The 21,633-nt window shown below is 35.0% G+C and overlaps 1 protein-coding gene across 1 annotated transcript; it reads left to right on the top strand.

Annotated features, from left to right (window-relative positions):
* The first annotated feature begins 642 nt into the window (after positions 1 to 642).
* On the top strand, positions 643 to 1,221 carry LOC125834540 (dirigent protein 22-like). The gene has a single exon (XM_049513669.1). The coding sequence runs from the start codon at positions 643 to 645 to the stop codon at positions 1,213 to 1,215; it is 573 nt and encodes a 190-aa protein (XP_049369626.1). The 3' UTR covers positions 1,216 to 1,221.
* The last annotated feature ends 20,412 nt before the right edge of the window (positions 1,222 to 21,633 follow it).

Below are 21,633 nucleotides of genomic sequence, written 5' to 3'. Positions count from 1 at the left end.
TATCTCCAAGACTCCAAATTCCTAAGTAGTAGTGCCGGCAAAATGAGCCCATATTTTGGTAACCCGTTCATATTTTAATGGGTTGGGTGAGTAACTTTTTGCAGGGGTAAAATATGGGTTGATACTCATATTCAACCCATAAAAATATGGGTAAAATATGGGTAAACTATGGGTAAACTAGTAATTTATCCAATTCATTTGTTACCCAATCCATTTTTACCCATATCAAATATGGATGGATTGAATTATTACTCATTTTATGTTGACCCATTTTTAACCCGCCCAAATTTGACCCAATCCGCCCATTTGCCACCACTACGTAAGTAGCATTTCTGTTATTCAATCATTGAATTGATTTCGATCAAATTGAAAAAAGTCAACTCTATGTATGTTTCTTATTAGAAAAGCACACATCAAGGTGTACTATAATGTTTTATAGAATATCATAGTCAAATAAGTAGTTAGCGCATGAACCACAAACTAATTAAATAAACATTAGAAAAATATTTTTGTTATTTCCTCCCTCTCTCACATTTTCTCAAGACTACCCCAACATTTGTGTTTTTGTTTCTATTTATTTGAAGATAGCTATAGTTCATTTGAATGTATAAGTAACAAGGGGGGGCAAAAAGAGTAAATAAAATGGAGAATTTTTTGTTGGTGTCTTTGTTATTTTTGGCAATAGCAATATTGCCTTCAACTCATGGGCTTGATCAAAGTCCTAAAGGAGTGGATAAATGGTTCAAGAAGCTTCCTCATGCAAAAGTAAAACTGACCAAACTTCACTTCTACTTTCATGATACTGTGACTGCAAAGAATCCATCAGCAATCCAAATAGCACAAGCCAATAATACATTTCAATCACCAACATTGTTTGGCTTAGTAAGGATGATGGACAATCCGTTGACGGTTAAGCCCGAGCCCAACTCAAAAGAAATAGGCCGAGCCCAAGGGATCTATGGCTTCGCATCGTTTGAAGATATAGGCCTTCTTATGACTCTCAACCTTGTGTTCACCGATGGTAAGTACAATGGTAGCACACTTAGTATCCTTGGGCACAACCAGATATTTCATGAGTATCGAGAAATGCCAATCGTTGGTGGTTCTGGTGTTTTCCGGCTAGCACAAGGTATCGCTACCGCGAAAACATACAGCGGTGATAATACCACACAAAATGCAATAGTTGAATACCATGTTGTGCTTTTGCATTATTGAAGTCTGTTGGCTTGTTTTGTTTGTTCATAATGTATTCTTGATTGCTTTGCTTATTTTTGTTTGTTTTGGTTGTGCATTATGGAAGTCTGCTATGTCGTGATGCTAATAAAGTTAATGTGTTTAATAAAGAAATAAATTACTCCCTCCTCCGTTCAATTTTACTTATCACACTTTGACTTGACACACTCATTAAGAAAATAATTATTGATATACGTGTTTTATCAACCTATCCCCTTATTAAATGATGTCTTGAAAAATGATTTGAAAAAAAAGATATAATACTGAGGGTAAAACATGAAAAAAAATTATTGTCTTTTTTCTTATATGTAAAAAATGACAAGTAAAAATAAAAATCTATTTTAGAATAAGTAACAAGTAAAAGTTAAGGAGGGAGAAATATTTGTTGCCTGTTGGGATTTTAGCACAAAAATCTATAAATTATGGTGTGAATGAATTGTTCTCTTTTTCGATGTATGTAAAATCATCCTCGCAGGTTAGTCTAGATATTACTAACTTTTTCGATGTATGTAAAATCAGATCTGAAAATAGAGAAAATTGGGTCCTCATGCCCACCATCAGAATAGGATAGAGAAGGTTAGGGCAGTGTGTACTTAACTATAACCCGAATGTTTCCTCTACTACTTCATTTCGATGGATTGAACCCCAAGAAGTTAATACCACCATCCGAAACCAAATAAATAGATGAAACCGTCAAGTATGATTTAGGAATTATTGGCCCTGAAAACTTGATGAAAAGACAATAAAGATATAAGGAAGACAGAGCATAGAATAAGATGCCCATGTGCCTTAATTTGCTACCACTGTGGGCAGCTCAAGCTCTCACCAGGTGTAGTGGTAAAGCAAATCAAACGAATTTTTTTTTTCAGGCATTGAACAACACTAATCCCACCCCCTATACTATCAGTGGCGAATCCATGATTTTCGTTCAGGGGGTTCCAAAAATAAAAGTATAAACGTGTAAATAAGCCTAGAAATGGGAACCTTGAATATTTTTGGGTTTAAAACCACACTTTTAGCACGTTTTTTAAAGTAAAAAAATAACACTAAAAAAAAATGAAAAACAGAACTGAAAATTAAAAAAAAAATTGGAACTGAAAAAGAAAAAAATTAAAACGCTTTCACTGAGATTTGAACTAGTGACGCACAACTTAATTATAAGGGGACTTACCACTGCGCCATTAGCTTCTCTTTGTTATTCAGGGGGTTCAAAATATATATATCTACATAAATACAGAAAATTTACTTTATATATACAGTGTAATTTTTTACCGAAGGGGTTCGGGTGAACCGCCTGGAGACCACGTGGGTCCCCCCTGTATACTACTATCAAAACATTATCGAACATGTCCTGTAGAAAGTATGAAAGTCTAAACTGTGGCCAAAGAACCAAGTGACCAATGAGAAAAAGTTATGAATCAATTACTTTGCCTTGAGTTACTCTTAGATACAGTGTACTCTGTTTGTCTAGATTTATAATTCTCCTTCCGGTGATTGATATTTTTTGAAATGTATTTATCTGGAATGTACCTGTAAAATCAAAAGCTAAGTTAGCAAAAAAATCCGCGAGAATGTTTTCCTACCTGAGGATATGCTGAAACTGGATTAGGACTCCCTCTCTTAATCTGTTTATTACATTGACCTCTTGTGTCACATTCCAGGGAATTGTCCAGTTGCCATCTAGAATATGGATCATAGTCAAGGAATCTGTTTCGACTATGAGTGGCAGAAAATCACTCTCTATACAATATTTCAATTCTTCCATGATTGCACTGGCTTCAGCCACAATGTTAGTAGTATCCTGAAGCCTGAAGCCCTTCGCTCCCACCACATCACCATCCTTATTCCTCACACAAAAGGCTACTGAGCTGGGTTCTGGATTACCCCTTGAATCCCCATCAATATTGCATTTGAACCAATTACAGGGAGGAGGACACCATCTAACAATTTTGACTTCCAAAATAGGCTTGTATTCCTCCAAAAACATCACAATTGAAGGCCAGGAAGAAGGAACATTTTGTAGCCAATGATATCTTTGGCTGATGAACTTATGAATTAATATCATAAATCACCCTTTCAAAAGAATAGGAACCCCCATGCTGTACAATGTTCCTCCATTTCCAGATAAACCAAAGGACAGTAAGAGGAACCACTTGGAAGATAGTTTTGATTTTGGCATTTCCAGAAGCTTGCCACCATATTAATACTGTCTGCTTCACTTGGATCCAAGGGCCTTGTAGACCTGCTGCGCTAGCATAATAGTTCCATATTTTGGTAGCCATTTCTCCTATTAGATATAAGTGTTTGTTAGGATTCTTAGAGAAGGATCGAGTCACAGGACGATGAATAGGAAAATCTAAATCAATTGACTTCGACTTTCCCTTGCCTTTGTTCGAATTCCTAGATCGACCTATTTTTGTATATAACTTCAGCTCATTGAAGGAAGACTGAAACCTTAGAGTTCAATGGAAGAGAGAACTCCGATCTCTTGTTTTTTACTAAAATATGACTTATCGATTTATTCATCAAAATCCCCTTTAAATAGGAGTCTTATTATATCAATAGGAAGTCTAATTCTTATGAAAGTAGGAGACCTAAATCCTATTCCAAACTAATAACTATAACTTAACCTAATATTTATAAAACTATGAAATATAAACCCTATTCTAGAATAATAAATAAAGCTACTAAAAATATAATTAAATACTTAATTTAAGGACTTCCAACGCATCCACAACATTACCCCCCTCTTACGTTGAAAGAGCTTGTCCTCATGCTCGAATTTCACGGCAATCATCCAGAACTTCTGGAATATTGTATGCTGAATCATCCAATTCCAGCCAGAAAAGTCATTTGCATTGGTGAATGGCTGAATATAGTTTGTCACAATTATAGCATAATCCCTTAGCTCTTCTCTCTGCCATTTCTGCACGAGTTAATCGCTTGACCAAAGGGGTATGGTTGCTGGTCTTGGTATTTAATGACTCGACTGAACTCGTAGTAGATTTTGCCAAGTTTATTGTGCTGCCAAGACTTGTCTGGGACTGCTGCCCTTTTTGCAGTTGTTTTGCTCTAAAGCCCTGGCTACACTCATAGCTGTTGATAAGTCAGGTGGTTTGAGTAATTGCACGTCCAATTTGATTGAATCATCTATCCTTGCCATAAATATTCCCACGTGCAAGTGTTCTGAATAAGCTCATCAGCCCTAGCCAACTTTTCTTGAAACTGACGTTGATAAATTTCAACTCTACCAGTTTGTCGAAGCTTGACCAATTCACCTACCGGGTTGTTGCTTTCAGGAGGTCCAAATCGCTGGAAACATTGTTTTTGGAAGTCTTCCTAACTCATTGGCCCCTTCGCTCGTTTAAGCTGATAATACCATAATTGTGCTTCTCCCAACAGGTGAAATCCAGCCACTCCAACCTTTTCTGCATCTGCTATATATTGGTTTTCAAAAAACTGCTCACAACGATATGCCCAAATCAATGGGTCGTTGGTGCAATCATAGGTAGGAAAATCCATTTTTGCATACCTTGGTATTGTCGAATTGGAATTACCACTAGTTTGATGATTATGATCAGCTGGTTGAATAGGAAGTGTATTGCCTCTAGGAGCCGGATTTGTTAATTTACCAATTTTCTGGGCATTACTTGATTCTGCCCCATGGACTACTGGTTTTGTAGAGCCAATTCCCAGGCTAGAAAATTGTTCCCATGGACTACTGGTTTTGTAGAGCCAATTCCCAGGCTAGAAAATTGTTCTTGAATAACTTGGACAATTCTTTCACCGAGACGTTCCATAGCTGCAAGTTTAGAGTCCATTAGTGTTTCTGTAATCACACGTTCTTCTTGAAACCTGGAATTGATCTCATCGCGAAATCTGGAACTGATCTCATCGCCCCTTGTGTTAGGTTCTGATACCAAATTGTTAGGATTCTTAGAGAAGGATCGAGTCACAGGATGATGAACAGGAAAATCTAAATCAATTGACTTCGACTTTCCCTTGCCTTTGTTCGAATTTCTAGATCGACCAATTTTTGTATATAACTTTAGCTCATTGAAGGGAGACTGAAACCTTAGAGTTCAATGGAAGAGAGAACTCCGATCTCTTGCTTTTTACTAAAATATGACTTATTGATTTATTCATCAAAATTCCCTTTAAATAAGAGTCTTATTACATCAATAGGAAATCTAATTCTTATGAAAGTAGGAGACTTAAATCCTATTCCAAACTAATAACTATAACTTAACCTAATCCTTATAAAACTATGAAATATAAACCCTATTCTAGAATAATAAATAAATCTACTAAAAATATAATTAAATACTTAATTTAAGGACTTCCAATGCATCCACAACAGTGTTCCACAGTCTCAAATAAAGAGATTGTACAACATAAACATGATGGGTCCATGGACGAGTTCCATCTTGCAAGAACTGCTGCAACTGGAATCTTAGCCTTCCATAATCTCCAAACCAAGAAGGAAATCTTGAAAGGCAATCCTTTCACCCAAATCCTCCTAAAATAATCTGAAGTGGTGTCTTTGATCCTAAGCAACTCCCAAGCACTATTAACCAAGAATTTTTCGTTACTTGTCAACAACCACCAAGGTTTGTCCACCTGGCCAGAGAGGCAAGTGTGATTCATAGTATGCCTGATGTGAGCAATAATGTGGAGGGGTAGGCATTGCTGCATCACTTCATAATTCCATCCTTCTATACCCATGAATTCGACTATTTCATCCATAGATTGATGAATCTGACAATCTTCCTCAAGTTGGTAGAGGACTCCAACTTGATCCAATTATCATACCAAATACTGGAAGAACCATCTTTAGGTTCCCACCATATATTCTTTTCTATCATATTTGTCAACATCATTTTCCACAGTTGGGAACCACCATTCCAATGCATTAGAGTAGGAATTTATTTCTTACAATATGTGTTCCACATATAATTTATCCATAAGGATTTGCCAGTCCTGAACCTCCACCATAATTTTGCTTGCATAGACTGTTTGAATTATTGCATAAAATTGTGGAAGTATAGGGAATCGAGGATTCATTCGATATTTATTGACTTTGGCTACATGTTTGGCTGAGCCAAGATATTCGTCATGGGTGTTCAAACTTTAAAAGAGTAAATGATTCTTTTTCAACGGACTCAATGTACAAATCATTTTAAAAGAGTAAATAATTTTTTTTCCAGTGGACTCAGTGCACAAATCATTTTTTGGGGGAAAATAATATTTGTACCCCAAAAAGTGAAACTATTTACAAGTTCATGCCCCATTACTTTTATACCCCTTTATATAATTCAGCGCAAAACTATCCAAGCCAATTTTGCATCATTCGTTGTCTTCTTCTCCAAGCTACCTTCTATGCGAAACTACTCACTCCAATATTGTCTCCTTCCCTGTCTTCTTCTTCTTCTTCTTCCCCAAGCTACCTGCTACGCGAATTTCATTGATAGATAGCATGGCAATTTTAGTGCAGCACAATGGGATTTGGGATTCAAACAAATACTACAATTATTATTACGTTGATGCAATTTTAGTCAATTCTACTTTCAATTTCACAAATCTAATCGAAATAATAGCAACACAACTACAAAAGGATGTTGCTACAAGTAATGTTGAAATCAAATATTCTCTTTCAGATGGATTTCCACTACTGAAAATTATGAACAACATAGGTGTGAAAGTTATATTTTAAATTAGAAACAAAATCGTGTGATCACTGCATATCCTTGGTTGTGGAATTTACTATAGTATTCATCTCCACAAACATGTCATGCCTTGGTTGCCTTACAAATATGCCCAACATTGATTGCCCTGAAAGCTAAAAAACACAGCTAATCCTGTTTGTAGATACAATTGAGTGCGATCCTATTGAAGGTGCTACAATACAACATGGGAATGTAGATTGTCAAAATATCAATAAGGACACAAGCAAGCAATCGATTGAAGTTCAACTAATCTACATAGACAAACAAACACTAATCAAAGCAGTTCAACAACATTCAATATAAGAAAATCTTCAATATCAAACTCAAAAATCTTGTAAAATAGATATGATACTTGGAAATACTACTAGTTACTTCGTTGATACCATTAGAGTTTATATACTCATCAAGGAGGAAGCTGTACTAATTCAATGAAAACTAGTTAAATTGATAGGTGATACCATCAGAGTATATATATATATATACACTCTCTAGTGGTATCAAAGAAGAAAAATCAGTGCTTCACTGAAAACACTACTCAATTACTCCTTGATACCATCAGAGTATATATATACTTTGGTGGTATCAAGGTGGAAGAAGTAGTGATTCAGTAAAAACTAGTTAAATTAATATTTGATACTATTATATAGATACTCTGGTGGTATCAAAGAAGAAAAAACAGTTCTTCACTGAAAACACTACTCAATTACTCATTGATACCATTTGAGTATATATATACTGTGGTGGTATGAAGGAGGAAGAGTTAGTGATTTAGTGAAAACTATCTAAATTGATACTTGATACCATTAGAATGTATATATATATATATATATATACTCTCTAGTGGTATCAAAGAAGAAAAAACAGTGCTTCACTGAAAACACTACTCAATTACTCCTTGATACCATCATAGTATATATATATAAGTATCAAGGAGAAAGAGGTAGAAATTCAAAAACACTAGAACAAAAAAAGGACAAGTTGTGTATAGTGTCGATCCATATTTTCTACATCTAAAGCAAGGACCTATCTACAATGACCACCCCAAAGCAGACATGCTGGATTATAAGGAAGATTTTTGATGCGAGGAAATGGTATAAAGATGATGTTGGACCAACTGGAGAAAGGAAGAAACCCGAATCCAACATCAAGAACAACTATGTGACACTTAGGCCTCAGTATCCTCAAGTTGAGTGGAAACACTTGGTTTAGGTCAAGGTATGATGCCAAGACACCAATTCATTTTGTGGATGCAAACTGTGTTCTTTGCAATACTGGTCATATGGAGAACTTTGATCACATATTCTATGCTTGCCCTTACTCCTCATATGTATGGAAAGCAATGTTGAACTGGTTAGGCTACCACAGACAAATAAGTAGTTGGGAATCTGAAGTCAAATGGATAATTTTGGAATAGTAGACAAAGAGCTGGAATTTTGGAATTATGTTTTGCAACAATCATTTACAACATCTGTACTGAAAGAAGCAATAGGAGGTTTAATGACAAGAAGGGAAGCACAACACATGGACTGAAAGAAATAGCCATACAGGTGCATATTGAAGGACAAAGGCACTGCAACTGGAAGAAATGTTATCAGTTGACAAAAAAAAGGTAGTAATTTAGTGAAAACTAGCTAAATTGATGCTTGATACCATTAGAATATATATATATATATATATATATATATATATATATATATATACTCTAGTGGTATCGAACTATCAACATCACCCATCTATGAATAATCCCTAATCAACTTAAAATTTGGAGGATCCCACATCTCTTCTTCAACTACATGATCATCCAACGATTAGTGATGGGAGAATGACCACATCAACGATTTTTTGAACGTTGCTTACGACTCATAGAACAAAAACACATAGATGTTGATGCATAAAGTTCAAAAAAGCTTTGATATTAGTAATCATTAGCTTAAAAACAACAAAGAGTGAAACAAGAAAGCATATACCAAGTAATAGAGTTTAATAGATTCAAAAAGGAGAGTTGGTGTAGCAATTTTGTGGGTTCTACAATACATTGCGTTCAAAATCCCCTACTGATTAAGCGTAATTGTACTTTAATTGGGGGGGGGGGGGGGGTATGGGTGTAAATAGTTTGAGACAGGAGTCCATTAAGGGTAAATTTCATTAATTGGTCTAATTTGTGTAGTTTTTCGTTTTTTTTTCGAGATGAGTGAATGCACCTAGATTTATAATTAAATTACATACCATTTATTTAAATCATATGAAAACTTAAAATTATAAAACTATCAATTGTATTAATCCAAACTAATAAATAAAGTCAACAAAAATAATTTTAGCTATTAGTTGAGTTATACTTCCTCTAGTTCATATTAAGTGAATTGTTGAGACTTTTTTTCCTCATATTTACATTTCCTTTTAATGAGATTCTTAATTATTTATATTTTTTAGAAGAATAGTTCAGAAATAATTAAAAGGATAAGAAAAAAAAAAGTGAAATAAGCCTTAAAAGGCCAACCCCTGGGCAGAGTTCAGTCAAGATTAACTGCGAGTTTTAAGTCGTTTACTATGTATATTTCAAGGGAAAATAGGTGAAACGTAACTTTTAATTTTTTTTCTTAAATATACTCCCCCCGTCCCCTATTAGTTGATCATCTTACTAAAAATAGTTGTCCCATATTAGTTGACCATCTTACTAAATCAAGGAAACATTTATTAATTTTTTTCCTATATTTTGCAATTAATTTTTTTTTGTAAGTGTTCACATTTATATGTAAAATTCCCAAGAAAATTTATAAGAGGTATATTAGTAAACTTATCTTCCTATTTATGATTTCTTAATATGCGTGTAAAAAGAAAAGTGATCAATTAATATGAGATAGAAGGAGTAATTCGTAAGGAACGTATCAATACTAAACGAACACTTGATGAACTAGAAGTATAAAGAAATGATAATTTTCTCAAAGCATTTAAATAACTTAGGTAAAGAGGTGTGAATCTCAATTATTAGGTCAATAAATACTGTAAGACCTCGAATTCGAAACGAGGCAAAATAGAAGTTACAAGGAACTGTACGTGCCATCCACGACCGGCTACCCATGACCCGTGGATTGAACCACAGACCGTAGGGAGGGTTCGTAGTTGGTCACCCCTGCCTAGACTCAGACTTCAAAACCACGGCCTGACCAACAAACCGTCGGTCAGACCACGGTTCGTGGTCCAGAGGTCTTTAGGTTGGCCAAAATCTCTATAGTTATTAACGGTTGACAGGACCACGGCCTGCCAGTGGGGTCTCGTGGGTCAAGCCTGGATGGTTATTTTGGGGACACAAGGGTCTTTTCCGATTTTAATTAGATTGAAGTGGTGTTGTTTTACCCAAGTCTAGACCACCTATATAATAATTTATACCCCTAAATTCACTTATTTTAAGTCATTCTCTCAAATACCAAAAGAAAACCCAAACTCTCTCTCAAATATTTTCTCTCTAGAAGGTAGAAAAAGAAGGAAAAGATTGAAGCTAGGTCAAGATCAAGTCTCCCCATATTCAAGCTTTTATGGGCTTTGTGACTAAGGTATGATGACTTTTCATCCATGGGATCCTTCCTCCCATGGAGTCCCCTAGAATTCTCCAATTGTGAAGTCTAAATTCCTAATTCTAGTTAGGGTTTCTTCCAATGTTGATCCAATTGAGTGGATTATGATTGTTTATGATTGGATTGATAGGATTACATGTTTTTAGGATGGAATTTCATGTACCCATGCCTATTTCATGATTCTAACGTAGAATTGATATATATAATTGGGTTGATGCCATGAAGGTAAACTTTAGGGCTTAGGGTTATCCTTATAGGATTGATGAATTATGATTAAAATTGCTTGAGATTGAAGCATATATGATGAATATGATGTTATAAATTTCTTGACAGTAAAGCATAGATGATGATCATGAGATGTGGTGCTTTGAGAGTAAAGCCTAGACTATGAATTGTTGATTGTTGATGTTGTAGTATAGAAAGGATACTTCCCACAATGAATTCCTAAGAATGATTGTATGAATGTGAATAGCTTACTCACATGAATGATTCTAGGTTGAAAGGATTTCTCACCTAAAATAAATCTAGATTAAAAGACTATGTAAATTATGAGGCTCGAGGCGACTACCCTTGACCTCCATATGAGAAGGATATGAGGTGATTTCCTATACTCCTTATAATTGAATAAGAGATGATTCCCCACATTCCTATTATGATTAATGGACATGGAGGCGATTACCCATGATCCTTATTAAATGATGTGGAGGTGAGTACCCGTGTCATATGATGTGATTGTAGAGGCGAGTACCCGTGTCATATGATGTGATTGTGGAGGCGAGTACCCGTGTCATATGATGTGATTGTAGAGGCGAGTACCCGTGTCATATGATGTGATTGTGGAGGTGAGTACCCATGATCTTTGAAGTAAGTAAGGCAAGAGGCGAATACCCATTAGCCTTTATAAGTTAGGCAAAAAGGTGAATCCCCAATGTCTTCAAAAGTAAGTATGAATAATTTGATTACGTTATGAAGATGATTAGCTTAGAGTGTTGATTGATGTGCCTTCCATGATGTAAGCATAACTAGAGGTGGATGACCCAAGTCTTGAGTAAGGTTAAGTAGAGGTTGCTTGTGAAGTATTCCCCCTTTATTATTATGATGATTTATGTGCTTGACTATGCTTATGGTTTATATTGACTAACCATTATGTTTATGTTGTTTATGCTAGCTATCATATTTAGTACATGTTTGTACTACTGCATACTCTTGCCTATATTTCTTATCAAAATGTAGGGTCTGGCGACATTGATTCTCACACTCGTGGCTAGGTTCGTAGTTGATCAAGGAAGTGAAGTTTTAATGAGTCCTTATAGCATTCAAGGATTGGACCACCCTTTTTCCTTTATGACTTTATTTTCATGTTGGACTATTGTATGGGCTGTGTCCCAAGATTTACTCTTATGTAGATAGTTTGAGATAATGATATTAGACTTTCGCTCGTTTTATGAAAGACTCTGATTGTAGTGAAATGTTTTAAATTTCCATACCATTTTATATTACTTTATGTTATGATATGCTAAGTGGCTTGTATGAGGCCTCTTGGGGTCTTATACGCCTTGTTACATCTAGGGGGTACCCTGGGTTGTGACAAACTTGGTAATTAGAGCATAAGGTTTAGAATGGTTTAAGCCGTGACAACACAACACAATAGAGATGTGGTAGTTCCCGTGAACCCCAATGTGGGTATGACGACGGCAAGAGTGAGGGACTTTACAAGGATAAACCCTCTGAAATTTTATGACTCCAAAGTTGAGGAAGATCCTCAAGAGTTTATCGACGAGGTCTACAAGATACTTGCTATTAAGGGAGTGACTCTGGTGGAGAAGGCAAAATTCGCCGCTTGTCAACTCAAAAGGGTTGCTAAGATTTGGTTTAATCAATGGAAAGAAACAAGGCCGATAGAAGCGGATCCCATAGAATGGGAAAGGTTAAAAAGTGCTTTTCTAGATAGATTCTTCCCTCTTGAGTTGAGAGAGCCCAAGGTGCTTGAGTTCATTAATCTTAGTCAAGGGAATATGAGTGTAAGAGAATATGCGTTGAAGTTAACTCAATTATCCAAATATGCTCCTTCTATTGTGGCGAATCATAGGGCCAAGATAAGTAAGTATGTGTTAAGTGTGTTCGATATGGTAGTCAAAGAGTGCTGCACCGCTATGCTTGTCCATGACATGGACATTTCTCGCCTTATGATGTATGCCCAACAAATTGAGGAAGAATAACTCAAAGAAAGATCTAGGGAGGCAAAGAGGGCAAGAGTGGATAAAGGTAACTTTTCATATTATAGGTCCGGTGGACAGGGTCGTTCAAGGTTTCGACAAAAGTTCTCCGGGCAAGGTTCTTCAAATGCTCCTTCAACGTATAACAATGAAAGGGTGTCTAACCCTAAACCTCAAGGAGTCAGTGTTGACATTCTTTGAGAGGGCGCAACGTAGCAGTGACTCAATTAAAAAATAAATTATTCTAACTTTTAAAAAAATTAAAAGAATTTTGAAAAAGGGTAAAAGGGTAAAAGGACTCGCTACCTAATTTTTAGGAATACTACGAAATCAATTAACAAATTAACTTAAAAGAAATGTCTACGAAACCAATAGATTCTAGGTAAGGGGTTCAAGTTATTCTGAACGGAAAGTGTTAGGCATCCTTCGAAATCCACAATTATGGGTCCTGACTAAATTTATTTTTTCAAATTGAGGAGGAGATAAAAACAAATATACAAGTATAATAAACATGTGATATACACAAATAATAAAATAAAACAATAATGTAATATATATACAAGATAATGAATAAAAAATATAATTTGAACTTCATTCGAATAATTCAAATAACTTCAATGGGAAGCAACTTTGTGTACCTGTGAAGATACTTAGTAAAAGAGTTAGTAATGAATAAATATGAATAAATCAAATAATAACTTAAAAATAAAAACCCGTCTTATTAACATGGGAGACCTTGGAAATCGACGGTAATTTATTTATCAGCCATTTTAACAAATAAAATAATATGAACGTAAACTAAATATCCATCTTTTAAAATGGAGAGGCCTCCAAACCGACGGAGAGATTGTCTTATTGGCTAATTTTAACATGTAACTATTCAAATTCAACGTAATAACATAAAAGGCAAGAAAATAAAAATGATATATCAAATTAATATGGCATGAACATAAAACTAATTAACCAGAAGCTAATCAAAATTTTGAAACTAACAAGAAAGAACGGAAGAACAGTTGATAAAGAATAAAACATAAACTTAACAATAAAAATTGAACAATAGAACTAATAATAATAAAGTAATGAACCTACAACAACCAAACTTATAACAAATATAGGTAAAAATATGAACACATTTATCAAAATACTATAACAATCATTATAATTAAAAAAAAAGTAAAAATAAAACGAGTAGTAAAACAATCAGTGAGCAAAAAAGGGTAAATCTTTTAGAGATTGAAGAAAAGTGTCGCTAAAAAAACAACAACATAATATTCACCAAATACTAAAATCAATCCATTCAACAACAAAGGTATCAAGAATAGCGAGAACAAGATTATGAAGATTTGTTACTATAGCTACCGGATTTTGCCGGAGTTCGGAGTTTGAAGCTCGTCGTTGGTTTGGTTGTTCGACAGATCTGATTGTGTTGTTGAGTTGTTGCCCCATTTATTTTTGGCCCATCGCCAGAACTTGGAGATTGGAGCTTCACCGATTCACTGGAGAAGAGCAACTAAGTCTGCTGTTAATGGGGTTTCGTCGGTTGTTTGTAAGCTCGGAGTTCACCATTAATGGTGGAACTCGAGCAAGGAGGAAGGCGGAAGGAGGAACGGTCAGTGCTAATGGTTTCACGATGTGGGTGGTTGTTGTGGGTCCGGTTGCCAGAAAAAATGGAGAATGGAGATGGGGTTTTGCTCACCGGAGTGAAGCTCGCTGATAACCTGCAAAACAAACAAAAACTTGAAAGGGGAAAAAAGGGAAGGGGTCTGGTACGGGCTTCTGGTCGCAACAGTGTTGTTTCGGCTTGGAGCCAGTCGAAAAATGGAAAAGTATAAGGGGTCGTTTGAGGTTGATGTTTTGGTGGGTTGTTGTTTGCTGGTCGATTTGGAGATTTTAGGTGGAAGAAAGAAGAATGTGGAAATAGTGAGGGGATTTTGATGGTGCTCCGGTGGTCTGGTAGTTTCGCCGAAAAATTAAAAAATGGGAGAAGGGTTCTGGAGGTAGTGAACAGGGGTTTGGGTGGTTGTTTCACTTAGTCTGAGGGATCTGGTTTGGAGTTGAAGCCGGTGGGGTTTCGCCGAAAAAAAAGGAAAAAATGATGGGGTTTTTGGGTTGCCGGAGCTTGGCCGGATTTCGGGGTGGTGGCTGCCGGAAAATTAATGAATAGGGAAACCCTTTTGTGACTATAAATCTGAAAATTTTCAACTGTAATCTAAAAATATTTCACCACCACTTAACTTAATGAGCTATCTATTCTTTAAATAGGGAATTGAAAACCACCAATAGTACAATACTACTATCTTAAAACCGTGAGCCAAAACAACTAGTTAATAAAATATCTGTGTATGAAATCTTATCCATATCAGAATGAATTTTTGGACTGTGCAAAATATCAAAATAAATATTAACAAATGTAAAAGATAAAATGAATATGAAAAAATGTAACGAACGTAACCAATGACATGTAAAAAATGCAATTTAACATAAATAAAGACTTTATAAAGAATGAACAAATATTTGAACGTATTCAACTGGCTGTGACAAAATAATATAAATAGAATTAACCGATAGAAATCCTAATACTTTGAGAATAAGGATAATTATCAAAAAATTGCATCAAAATGGCAAAACATGTATTTTGAACTATTTAAAATTATAAAATACTTAAAAGTATTAACTTTAAAAATATCAGACCAAAATTTGGTATCAACAGTCGGTAATAAGTCCTTGATGCCTACTTGTGTGAAATGTAGAAGAAATCACGAGGGTAAGTGTCTAGCGGGTTCCAATACTTGCTTTAGGTGTGGAAAGATGGATCACAAGATAAGGAATTGTTCTTCGGTTGATAAGAATGAGGGAGATACTCGTCGTAGGGCTCAACCCTACCCTTCATCCGGTCCAAGTGGTTCGGGTGCAAATGCCTTTAAGGAAAACTGATTCTTTGCACTCCAGACTAGAGGTGATCAAGAGAGTTCCCCGGATGTGGTGACCGGTATGTTAAAAGTTTTTCAACTTGATGTGTATGCTTTACTTGATCGCGGTGCTACTTTGTCTTTTGTGACACCTTATGTGGCTATGAGGTTTGATGTGCTCCCCGATGTGTTGTTAGATCCTTTTTCTGTCTCTACTCCTGTTGGTGATTCTGTGGTGGCTAAAAGATCTATAGAAGATGTCCCGTTTCCTTATACCATAGAGTTACTCTTGTTGATTTGATAGAGCTTGACATGCTAGATTTTGATGTTATCTTGGGTATGGATTGGTTGCATTCCTGTTATGCCTCTATTGATTGTAGGACTAGAGAAGTTCAATTTTGATGCCCAAACGAGCCTATCCTAGAGTGGAAGGGGGGAAATTCTATGCCTAGAGGTCAAATTGTTTCTTACCTTAAAGCTAGGAAAATGATTTCTAAGGGTTGTATTTACTATATAGTTAGGGTGAGGGATGTGGATTCTGGAACCCCTATTCTTGAGTCGGTCCCCATTGTAAATGAGTTTCCGGAAGTGCTCCCCGATGATCTACCTGGTATTCCTCCCTAAAAGGAAATAGACTTCGGTATTGACCTTCTCCCAGATATGCAACCTATTTCTATTCCTCCTTATAGAATGGATCCGACGGAACTTAAGGAGTTGAAAAAGCAGTTGAGAGATTTGTTGGATAAAGGTTTCATCCGGCCAAGTATCTCTCTATAGGGTGCTCTAGTTTTGTTTGTAAGAAAGAAAGATGGTTCCCTTCGTATGTATATTGATTATCGACAATTGAACAAGGTGACCATTAAGAATACGTATCCTTTTCCAAGGGGCAAGTTATTTCTCTAAGATTGATCTCCGGTCAGTTTACCACCGATTGAGGGTGAAATAAGAAGATATTTCGAAAACAGCTTTCAGAACCCAATATGGCCATTATAAGTTCTTGGTGATGTCCTTTGGTTTGACTAACGCTTCGGCGGCATTTACGGACTTGATGAATAGAGTGTTTAGACAATATCTTGACATGTTTGTGATTGTGTTTATTGATGATATATTGATTTATTCGAGAAATGATAATGAGCATATTGATTATTTGAGGATCGTATTGCAAATTCTCAAGGACCAACAACTTTATGCAAGGTTTAGCAAGTGTGAATTTTGGTTAAAGTCCGTAGCTTTCCTTTGTCATATAGTTTCAAGCAATGGTATTGAAGTGCATCCAATTAAGACAGATGCGGTCAAGAGTTGGCCTAGACCTCTATCACCGATAAATATTCAAAGCTTTTTGGATTTGGCCGGTTATTATAGAAGATTTGTTGAGGGGTTTTCTACGATTGCCTCTCCATTGACGGCCTTGACTAAAAAGAAGACCAAGTTTATATGGTCGGATGGTTGTGAGAAAAGGTTCGAAGAGTTGAAAGATAGACTTTACATGATGGGACAAATGGTTTTGTTGTTTATTGTGACGCCTCTAGAGTTTGGTTGGGATGTGTGCTTATGCATAATGGTAAGGTGATTGCCTATGCTTCAAGGCAACTTAAGGTTCATGAGAAGTACTATCCTACCCACGACCTTGAATTAGCGGCGGTGGTATTTGCCTTAAAGATTTGGAGGCATTATTTGTATAAGGTCCATGTTAATGTTTTCACTGACTGTAAGAGTTTACCCAAAAAGATCTAAATCTTAAACTACATGAGTGTTCTTTTTCACCCCGATAAGGAGAATTTAGTAGTAGATGCTAAGGCTGGCAAGGGGACGGGGACGGGACGAAGGGGACGGGACGGGACAGGGGACGGATCTGGGGGGATTTTGGGGGGACCGGGATTGGGGGGACAAAAATAAGTCCCATCCCGTCCCACTATATATACGGGATGGGACGGGTTTTGGGGGGACGGGACGGGACGGGACGGGGGATTTTTTATTTTTTATATACTTATTTATTTGTATTGAAATTATATGTTATTGAATAACATTTTTAGTTTATTTGATTTTTTTTCAATAACATTTTTAGCTAATAAATAATGCTTAAGTTTTCAAATTTCAAAATTCAAATTTCAATTTCAAACTTCAAATTTCAAATTTCAAATTTCAAATTTCAAATTCAACTTTCAAATTTCAAACTTCAATTTTCAATTTTGAAATTACAAATTTGAGAAGTTCAAATTTGTCTTTTAAATATTTTAAAGTAATTTAAACTTGAAATTTTGATTTTGAAGAAAAGGCCCCAAAAAAGGACGTTATGTGCAATACTTTGAATTTTCCTTTTTTTTTTTTTTTTTAATAATCTAGGTGTTAGTTGATGTATTAAAGTTCCATTTTTTAACATTTGTTCCTTATTATAAAATTTTGTAATAGCTAGTTCTCTTTTTATTATGTTCAACTATTTTCAAACAAATTAGTATATATGTAAATATGTATGAATATATTAAAATTAAAATGCAAGACAATAGTTATATAAAAAAGACTTAATAAAGCCTTCAAATTTATTCAATAAAATCTAATTGCAACTTAGAACTTAGAAGTTACAATTTACAAATATTAGTGGAGTAACTAATCTACGCAGCCACCTTCTAGGAAGGGTTCTATTTCAATAAGTTCTCATATGTAAAACTAATATTTGTTACAAATATTAGATGAGTAACTAATTTACGCAGCCACCTTCTAGGAAGGGTTCTGTTTCAATTAGTTCTCTGATGTAATCTAATATTTGTATTTTCCTTTAAAATTCAATTCTAATTGTCGCATCATATCGACGGTAACATCCTCCGGTGTTGGCAAACTTGCTAGAAACTCTTGTGACTCTAATTCATCATCACTAGATCCAAGTACCGCATTAATCCAAGCTTCTTGTTTGGAACTTAACTTTGGCAAATTATCATTTCTCCTTTCGGCGTTGACCCAATCTCTAAATAAAACTGATATTTCCAAACTGTCTTCCGCCAATGAATGTCTATGATCGCCAAGTTGAAACCTTGCCGCACTAAAAGCAGCCTCTGATGCAACTGATGAAGCTTGAATAGCTAGAACATCACGAACCATTTTGCTTAAAATTGGAAATGCAACGCTCCGCCTCCTCCACCATGCTAATAAATCTTCATTGCCATCTTCGTCTTCCACTGTTTCTAAAGATTGATTAAGATATTCTTCAAAATCATCACGGTTAGTAGAATTAAGACCAAGAAAATCTCGCATATAACTTGAAATTCGAGCTTTACTCTGAGGATTAGAAGTTTGACCAACTTCTTGAATATTTCCTGTAGTTCTATATTTTTCATACAAAATATTTGCTTCTACTTTTATGCTACACTTACACATTTGACTAGTTGGATTTATTTCCGGTGAAATTTCTAAGGTATTATAAAAAGTGTCAACAAGTCCCTGCACACCTTGTAATTTATAGTCAGGATGAAGTAAAGTAGCAGTTAAAAAAATTTGAGGAATAGGAAAAAAATATTTTTAAAATTTTTCAATCATACCTTCAATTGCAACTCTAAATTTTTCAATATTTTTGTATTTAGAAAATTGAATTGAAATAGCACAAATATTTATTAATACTGATGAAATAGTAGGATAATAAATTCCAGAAAACATGGTTGTTGCATCATAAAAAAGTCTTAAAAATTCTAATAGTTCATTACTTTCTTCCCAATCTTCTTCACAAATTCTGTCTAATGGGTCAGCATTATGAGCATTAAACACCATTTGTATGGGTCCTCTATATTCGTAAGCAACTGAAAGCATTTCGTAAAAAGAATTCCACCTTGTTTTAATATGTCTTGGAATTTTTCTTGGTGGCAAATCACATAGTACACAACGCTCATTAAATTCCCTAATTCTAGCAGGTCTATTAGCATAAAAAATCCAGGCAACATCATATTCAATTTTCATACAACCACATTCAAATAATGAAATACCATCTTGTACAACTAAATTTAATACATGTGCAACACATCTAACATGAAAAGAATTATCATCAATTGGACATAATCTAATTTTTAACATACTAGCAGCGTTTACATTATTAGATGCATTATCTAATGCGACAGACAATACTTTATCTATAAGCATGTAATAATCTATAACACTCAAAATATTTGAAGCTAAATATGCACCAGTTTTTTTCTCTACACATTCTTTATAACTTAAGATTCTTTTTTGTAAATTCCAGTTATGATCAATCCAATGTGCTGTAACAGTTAAATAATCACGTCCATTAACACTACGACCCATGTCCGAAGTTATAGACACTCTACAATCTAATATGCTAAACACACAACGAAGATATTGACAATGTTTACCTTGATATACAAAAACATCAGATTTAACAGTATTTCTTGAAAAACCTCTATAATTAGGATTATAAGTTTGTTGAATATATTCAATAAAACCGGGATGTGAAGGAAAACTATAAGGTAAACCACAAACAGAAACCATTTTAGCTAAATTTTCACGATCTCTTTCCTTATTATATTTACGTTGTGTTAGTGGACCACCGGGGTTAGAAGGATCTAATGTTCCTTGAACCATGTTAGAAGCCCCTACCGATTCATTAACATTAATATCAAAATCATTAACTGGAATTCCTTTTTTTCTATTGGATAATGATTTAGCTTCTTTATATTGAATCGGCACACAAGATAACAAATGTCTATTTAAGCCCCCCGTCCCACCTTGACCTCCACCTTGTTTATGTTTAAAAGGTTGCTTACATTTATTACAAATAGCAATAGAATTTTCCTTATCTAAAGTCATAAATTGCCACACAACAGAAGTTTTAGGGCGTTGATACTTCACCTTCTCCCTTGTAGGAGGTATAAGTGGTGGGCGTCCATAATTTTGCTCCGTTGAATTTGTAGTTTCATTTGGAACATTTGTCACCGGACTAGTAGGTGTATCTTCTAATTCATCTTCTCCCGAACCAACTTCTACTTCTTCACCTGAATTTTCATCAAGATAAGGATTATCACCATAAATTTGTTGTAAAAGTTCATGATCGAGTTGAGCATTTGAATCAATATCATAAGAAGTATTATCAACATAAGTAGAATCATTTGTATTAAATCTAACTCTAGAAGTACCACCACATTTACTCTTATTTTTTTCCTTACTACTTTTTTTAGTAAAATTAAATAATCTACTAATGGCACTTGGTTCCTTCTCTTTTCCTTTACCGGTATCTTTTTTGTTAGAACTCATATTTAATTATATGTAAAGTATAATATAAAAATAATAATAACACAAAAATTAATGACGAAAAATAAAATATAAATATTATGAAACGAATGTACCAAACGTCTGCGTTAATAGCAGACGTTATAACCGATTCTTGAAGCTTGTAGTTTGTTGTAACTTGTAACTTATAATTTGGAACTCCAATATTTGATAGCAAATATAATATGAAAACTTAGATATATATATATTATGATATATAATATGAAAACTTAGAATTGAAATATATGTATTATGATATAATATGAGACTTAAATGAAATAAAATATTGAGATTTGAGACTTAAGATTGAGAGTTGAGAGTTGAGACTTGAAAGAATATAAAAAATAGATGAGAGAATATATAATTTTGTAAGAAATAATAAGGGATAGAGGGGTATTTATAATATTAAAAGTGGGTTAAAGTGTATTTATAATAACTTGAGGGTTTAAAGTAAATTATTAAAAGTAGGGGTGGTAGGGGGTGTTGGTTGGGGGAAAAAACTGCCAAAATATCCGTTGGGGGGGCCCACTAGCCGTTGCCCAACGGATAGAATTTAAAAAAAAAATAAAAAAAAAAATAAAAAAATTGTTAGGGGATCCCGCGACCCGGCCGGTTCATCCGGGCCGGGACCGGGCCGGGTCGACCGGGACCAATGGATGAACCGGACCGGTACCGGTCCCCTATCCCGAAAATCCCCCATCCCCCTTCTTCA

The sequence above is a fragment of the Solanum verrucosum genome, unplaced genomic scaffold, assembly GCF_900185275.1.
Source record: "Solanum verrucosum unplaced genomic scaffold, falcon-dt-bn FXZP01000287.1, whole genome shotgun sequence".
Taxonomy (NCBI): domain Eukaryota; kingdom Viridiplantae; phylum Streptophyta; class Magnoliopsida; order Solanales; family Solanaceae; genus Solanum; species Solanum verrucosum.
The sequence above is the reverse complement of the archived record's forward strand: the minus strand, read 5'-3'. Positions and strand labels throughout refer to the sequence as shown.

What these genes read in the sequence shown, in the direction of transcription:
- LOC125834540 (XM_049513669.1), top strand. Translation starts at nt 643, where the DNA reads ATGGAGAATTTTTTGTTGGTGTCTTTGTTATTTTTGGCAATAGCAATA.